Source organism: Pelecanus crispus, chromosome 9 (genome assembly GCF_030463565.1).
Source record: "Pelecanus crispus isolate bPelCri1 chromosome 9, bPelCri1.pri, whole genome shotgun sequence".
NCBI lineage: Eukaryota > Metazoa > Chordata > Aves > Pelecaniformes > Pelecanidae > Pelecanus > Pelecanus crispus.
The window spans coordinates 44,092,964-44,099,711 of NC_134651.1; the positions used below are offsets into that span (position 1 = coordinate 44,092,964).

Here is a 6,748-nt window from a genome sequence, read left to right on the forward strand (position 1 = left end):
AGGCTCAGCATCCCATTACTGATTCCCTAATGCATCCCATCCTATAATAGTATCTCTTTAAAAATCAGTTTACCAGAAGCTGTTAGAGCAAACACCGAGCCATCAGCTGTATCTGATTTTTCACGTCGTGCTCCCGCTTTGGGCTTTCTCCTTCCTGCTGACACAACCTGCGTGTGCAGCCGGACGCGGTTTTTCACAACCATTGCTTTCTGAAAGGGTTGTTTATGGGCCGTTATTCCCAGAAAGCTGGAGTCCCTGCTGCGAGGACAAATGCAGAGAGATTAGGTCATGCTAATCCTCCCCTCGGATCCTTTAGACACCATTGCCACCATATGGTCAGTTTGGTCGGGGCTTCCCGCAGCCGGTGCTGCTCACACCCACGTGCTGCGGCCGTACAAAATCCATAGGGTGGTACAAAGTGCGTTCCAGTAACAGCCATCCTGCAGCAGGGAGATGGCTGAAGATCTACCTGTGCAAAGCGACACGGAGGTGAGTGTCAGCTGTCCCCGCTTAGGGAGGAAGGCGTTAGAGCTGTTATCCCTAACCCGCCTTCTGCTTCTTCGCTCTTGTGGTGGACTGAGAAACAGCATTATGCATGTGTTTACAGATGCTGCCTCTAAATCTCTGGTGACAGAGTACTTGCTGACTTCAAACAAAACAAAACAAAACCAAAACACCCCTAAATTTGACTTTTTTTTCTTCTTTCTTGCCAGATGCAGCCAGTTGATCTCTTGGGCATCACAATCAAAACTCTTGCAGAAATCGAAAAGGAGGTAGGTACCCAGCCAGGCACTAAGCAAAAGTGTCGTGAGAGCTGCGTTCGCTCTGTTGTAAGATTCTTTCTGTTATGGAAAAGGCCTCTCCTGTCTTTCCCAAGTCGGTGCTGGTGGATAAAGTCAACGCGGAGTCAAACAGTAAGCTCAGAATTAGGGATGTCCTCTGTGATCTGTGCCAGGTGAAGATGCTTTAGGTGTTGAATCTAATGGCAGAGTTTGCTGCCTTCTGTTTAATTCCAGATGGCTTTTTATTTAACCTTTCTTTCTCATTTATTAACAAAACATGTTACACGCAGGACGCCGTTTGTGTTAGGTTGCCTCTTGCATCTCTGGGATGCAAATGAACTTGGTTAAGCAATGTCAGGTAAACTACATCATTTTTCAGTTTGGTGGTGCTGGTAACTTGTTACCAGGAAAAACAGGATGCACTTGCAGTGAGTGTGAGCCTTCCAGGAGCTCAGGGAGGAGACAGCCATCAAACCGAGGATGGTCTCGTGTTCCTGAGGGAGCATTTTGGCACATGCATGACTTGGGCTGCGTGGTGCCAAGGAGCCATCCGCTCTCCGAGGGCTGCCGCTCAGCTGAAGTCTCGGACCAGGAGGAAAATTGTCTCAGCAGCACGTGCTTCTTTGGGCACCGTCGGTCACAAACGTCTTCTCTTGTGCCAGCCAGCTGGGTTAAAGGCAAAGAGAAAGAAGATGGCATAGCAAAACTTCCAGACTCCTTGTGGCTTCTCTGCTTTTTGATTCCAGTTGTGAGTCTAGTTTCCTAAATCCATCCTCTTCTGCCTGGAAGTTTTGGAAGTGCAAAAAGAAGGTGGTTGGTTGCCAGGGCTTTCCAGGCAGCTGGCAGGCCAGGGGAGCAGCGACAGTGATTCTGAAGATGCTGTCTGATGGGGGCAATCACTGGCAGAAGCACCCGCTGCCTTGGGCGCTGCAGTCCCGTCGCGTGGCACGCGTGCCGTGCTTCTGTTCAGGACTGCCCGCGTCTGTCACGAGGGCATGGTGCGCGGGGAGCTGGGGACGCTCGGAGCTGCTGGCCCCTACGCGTGCCTGCCTCCCTTCCCCGGCTCTCTCCAGGAGCTGGCTGCGGGGCGGCAGGTCCCTTTTGCCGGAGGGGAAGCAAAGCGGCCTTGGATTTGCTTCTGCAGCCCTTTGCATGTCGCCTGGTGCGGGGAGAGGTCTCGGCGGCGCGGGGTGCTGCCCGGAGGGGTGGGCTGTGCAGCCCTCCCCCGTGCCCCTCGCAGGCCTGCGGAGCGCGGGGACACCGGCGTCGTTTGTGCGGCCTTGGGACGAGAGGTCGATACCTGCTGGCTCTCCCCACACCCTCCCGTTCCGTTACCAGGCTGTGTGTGTTTCAGAGTAATGAAAAGTATAATTATGCAGCCCATATTCCTTGATGAAGCATCTTGTCTGCACATAGATAGCTACGCATATAAATATTGTGAATTTCTGCGTGGCTTTATTTCCCTTGCAAGCAATAGCACCATTATAGCAAATCTTCTGGATTTCCAAAGCAGCGAGAACCTTTTCCCTGGAGCTAGATGCCTTGCAAAAAATATTCCCAAAGAGTTCCAGGAGTTATTGTTCTCTGTCGCCACATTTGCAGATGTATGCACCCATCCTCCAAGCTGCGAGGCGAGCCGAATGAAAGGACTCCACCCTTTCAGGAAAACGATGAAAATAGGCGCAAGTCCTGTACTGCACGCTCAGGCTGCGCCTGAAGCGCGCCTCGTCGCACCAGGGCGTTTGGAGCGGTGTATGAAGAGGCGGTGAAGCCGAGCGGGTGCAGGCAGGTCTAAGCTGAGGCTGCCGTTCACCCACGGCTGGTTTTTGGTGGACGTAGGGCGGAGAGGAGCAGAGCCCCAGCATTGCCGCTGCTGGCTCTCCCGGGGGAGCGTCACGGAGCGGGCGTCCCGGCAGGCGCGGCGGCCTCTGCGCGGCCGGAGCGGTGCAGGCGGCAGCGAAGGCAGCGGGACTGTTCCCGGCTCCGGCGGCGGATGCTGCCGTGCCACGTGGCCGTCGGCAGCGCGGCCAGCCGTCGGGCCGCCGTGGGCCTCCCGCGCTGGCGGGGCGCTGGCGGAGCGCACCCCGTCTTTGTTTTCGCTTGGCGTTGAGCGAAAAGGCTGGAGAGAGCCGGATCAGTGAAGTGAGCATCTAATACTAATCATTCCTTTTAAACTGACAAGGAAGGCAGTTCATTTAACCACTTGATTGCTGCAAGCTTTCGTGGGCTGCTCTTTGCAAATATATTTAATGAAGAAGTTGTAAATCTAAGAGAGCTTAAAATTTTAATTTTATACAGAAATATTTTTTCCTTGTTCTCGTGTTTGTAGTCAACTCTCCAGAGTGTAGTCACATGAAATGTTCTTTAAATGAACATATTTGATAACTGGCATGATTTCAGTTTTTAAAACATTGGTTCCAGCAATTAGGCATTTTTTTCAGTTCCCAAATGACTAGAGAAATTCGTCTTGATTATAATTGCTCTTAGCCACGCATATCTAATTTGTGTCTTTTTAAGTGTTAATTAGTAAACAGTTTGAGCTGACATCTTTATGTGTTTGTGTGTTGAAAAATGAGGCTTATTGCTTATTTAGCTTGGGGCTGGCGCTGCTAGCTGTGACATCATGACATTGAGGTAAAATTAATGAAGACGTGCTTGCCAATTAAAAGGCGGTCTTGAGAAAGACGGCTCCTTGACGCGTCCACTTGCAGAGCGTGCCCGCGATGCGACGTGCGTGAGGCTTTCCAGCCCTATTTGGCCGGTGGGTGTCCGGCCGGGCCGGTGTGTGTCCCACTGGGCCGCTGGGTGTCCGGCCGTGCTGGTGGGTGTCCGGCCGGGCTGGTGGGTGTCCCACTGGGCTGGTGGGTGTCCGGCCATGCCGGTGGGTGTCTGGCCAGGCTGGTGGGTGTCTGGCCAGGCTGGTGGGTGTCTGGCCGTGCCGGTGGGTGTCCGGCCGGGCTGGTGGGTGTCCATCTGGGCTGGTGGGTGTCCGGCTGGGCTGGTGGGTGTCCGGCTGTGCCGGTGGGTGTCTGGCCAGGCTGGTGGGTGTCTGGCCAGGCTGGTGGGTGTCCGGCCGTGCCGGTGGGTGTCCGGCCGTGCCGGTGGGTGTCCGGCCGTGCTGGTGGGTGTCCGGCCGTGTTGGTGTGTGTCTGGCCGTGCTGGTGGGTGTCCGGCCGTGCTGGTGGGTGTCCCACTGGGCTGGTGGGTGTCCGGCCATGCCGGTGGGTGTCCGGCCGGGCTGGTGGGTGTCAGGCCGGGCTGGTGGGTGTCCGGCCGGGCTGGTGGGTGTCAGGCCGGGCTGGTGGGTGTCCGGCCGGGCTGGTGGGTGTCAGGCCGGGCTGGTGGGTGTCCGGCCGGGCTGGTGGGTGTCCGGCCGTGCCGGTGGGTGTCTGGCCGGGCTGGTGGGTGTCTGGCCGTGCTGGTGGGTGTCTGGCCGGGCTGGTGGGTGTCTGGCCAGGCTGGTGGGTGTCTGGCCGTGCTGGTGGGTGTCTGGCCGGGCTGGTGGGTGTCCGGCCGGGCTGGTGGGTGTCCGGCCGTGCCGGTGGGTGTCCGGCCGTGCTGGTGGGTGTCCGGCCGGGCTGGTGGGTGTCTGGCCGGGCTGGTGGGTGTCTGGCCAGGCTGGTGGGTGTCCGGCTGTGCCGGTGGGTGTCGGGCCAGGCTGGTGGGTGTCCGGCCGTGCTGGTGGGTGTCTGGCCGGGCTGGTGGGTGTCCGGCCGGGCTGGTGGGTGTCTGGCCGGGCTGGTGGGTGTCCGGCCGGGCTGGTGGGTGTCTGGCCGGGCTGGTGGGTGTCTGGCCGGGCTGGTGGGTGTCCGGCCATGCCGGTGGGTGTCCGGCCGGGCTGGTGGGTGTCAGGCCGGGCTGGTGGGTGTCTGGCCAGGCTGGTGGGTGTCCGGCCGTGCTGGTGGGTGTCGGGCCAGGCTGGTGGGTGTCCCACTGGGCTGGTGGGTGTCCATCTGGGGTAGTGTCCATCTGGGTTGGTGGGTGCCCCGCCAGGTTGGTGTGTGTCTGCCCGGGCCAGTGTCTGTCCCGCCATGCTGGTGGGTGTCCCCCCGTTCCGCCCCCCCCCCCCGCCGCCCCGCTCCCGCCGCGGGGGCACGCGCCGCGGTCCCCGCACGCCCCCTGCCGGCCCGCGCCTGCCTGCAGGCCCCGCCGGGCCCGGCGCCGCCCTCAGCCGGGGCCGGGGGGGGCCGGGGGGGGGCCGGGGGGGGCCGGGGGGGCCCGGGCCCGGCTGGGCGGCTGCGGGGCCTCGGGCGCCTCTCTCGCACGGCTGCTGGGCGCGCCCAACCGGGCGGAGGGGAGGTTTCGGCCTCGGAGCGCCCGCCCGCGGGGCGCCGGCCGGGGGAGCGGGGTCCGGCTCGCCTCTCTGCGAGGCACCGAGCCCTCGCCCGGCTCCCAGCGCTCTTGGCACCGTGGCCGAGCCCGCGGCAGCCCGGGCCCGTCCGCACCGTGGCTCCGGGGCAGGCGCCGGCGATGTCACCGAGTTGCCGCAGGCCCGCTGGCGAGGGGTGCTGCGAACGGGCCTGGCCCGAGCCAGCGGGGCAGCGTCTTGGTGACATCCCAGGAGCCGCGGTCCGGACGCCGGGAGACGTGTCAGACCGGGAGCCGCGGTCCGTACCCGGAGCCGCTACCTGCGCCGAGGCCGTGCGCTGCTGCTGGCCCAGCAGCCCCGGTGCATCGCTCCGCTTCGGCCGCAGCATCTGCCACACAGAGCCACCGCGGCCCCGGCCTCCGTCCACGGATGCCACGGCATGGCAAGGGGCCACGGCAGCGTCCGTGGTGGCCCGGGGCTGTCGGGGTGCGGCCCACGGCGTGCCACGAGATGGCACTGCTACGGCGCGCTCCACGCGCGCTGCGGATGCGTCCGGACATCCCTGGGCTGCGGGGACATCTCTTGGGGCGCAGCAGCGTCCAGCCGGCCGCGGTGACACCGCTGCGCTGCGGGGACAGCTCTACAGGAGTTTTTACCCACCTTGCCGAACCAAAAGTGTTAGTGATGATAACAGCAGCTTGCGTAAATGAGGCCTGCGGAGGGGAATCTTTCTGGCTAGCTGCTTTATGCGCAGGATGAGTGCGGTTGTGTTTGTGTTAACGCTGGGTTTTAGGGGAGGGGGGTGAATCCCACCCGGGACGGTTACCCACGTGGCGCCGGGTGCCGGCAGGCTCACCCAGCGTGGCCCTGCCTGGGGCGGGGGACGAGATCACAGCTCAGGGCGCTGCCAGGCCCGGTTCTTACCTCATTCTTCTGCTTGCCGTATCGTCCTGCCCCGGGCACAGGCCGGGGAGCGTGGCCGCGCGCCCCGGCCCAGGCTGCCGTCGAGCGGTGCCCCACGGTTCCCTCTCTCTTGCTTTGCCCCACAGTACGACTACAGCTTCCGGACGGAGCAGAGCGCGGCGGCCCGCCTGCCGCCCAGCCCCACCAGGTGCCCGCCGGTCCCGCAGTCCTGAGAGGGGCCGTCGGCGCTGGAGCAGGCGTGTGCGTGCATACTACTGAGCGCCAGGGCCGTCCCGGCAGACCCCCGCTCGTCCGGCCATCGCCGCCCGCCCTGCGCTGCACCACCTCCTCCTGCACACGCCGCTCCACGCGTTGGGACTGCGCAACCCTTCGGCAGCTGCCCCCACCCTCCCTCGCTGCTGCGGACGCCTCTCCACGTGAGTACATGACCGGGAGCCTGATGGCAGCCCCTCGGTTGTCCCCACTTCGTAACCCCTGCTGCAGGACAGTCACAAAAACCAGAGCTGTAACAAACTGCTGCAAAGAGCAAGCTGTGAGCTCGCGGACCATCAAGAAACGCTCAGCAGCGAGCCCTAAAAGTAAGGAAGAGTAAAAGATACGACTGGTTAATCCACAAGGCCCCGGGCATCCCGCCCAAGCTGACGTGGAGCTGATGGGCTCTCGACGCCTCGCAGCGGGAGGGCCCTGTGGCACTCGGTCCAGCGGTCAGCACCGAGCCACGGCGGATGCCCCG

General features: G+C 62.0%; 1 protein-coding gene across 1 annotated transcript in view; it reads left to right on the plus strand.

The window, feature by feature from the left end:
* MVB12B (multivesicular body subunit 12B) overlaps window positions 1-6,227 on the plus strand; it is a 67,035-nt gene extending 60,808 nt beyond the window's left edge. The window contains 2 exon segments of the mRNA XM_075716628.1: window positions 714-773; window positions 6,141-6,227. Of these exon segments, the coding sequence (XP_075572743.1) occupies window positions 714-773; window positions 6,141-6,227 (147 nt within the window).
* The last annotated feature ends 521 nt before the right edge of the window (window positions 6,228-6,748 follow it).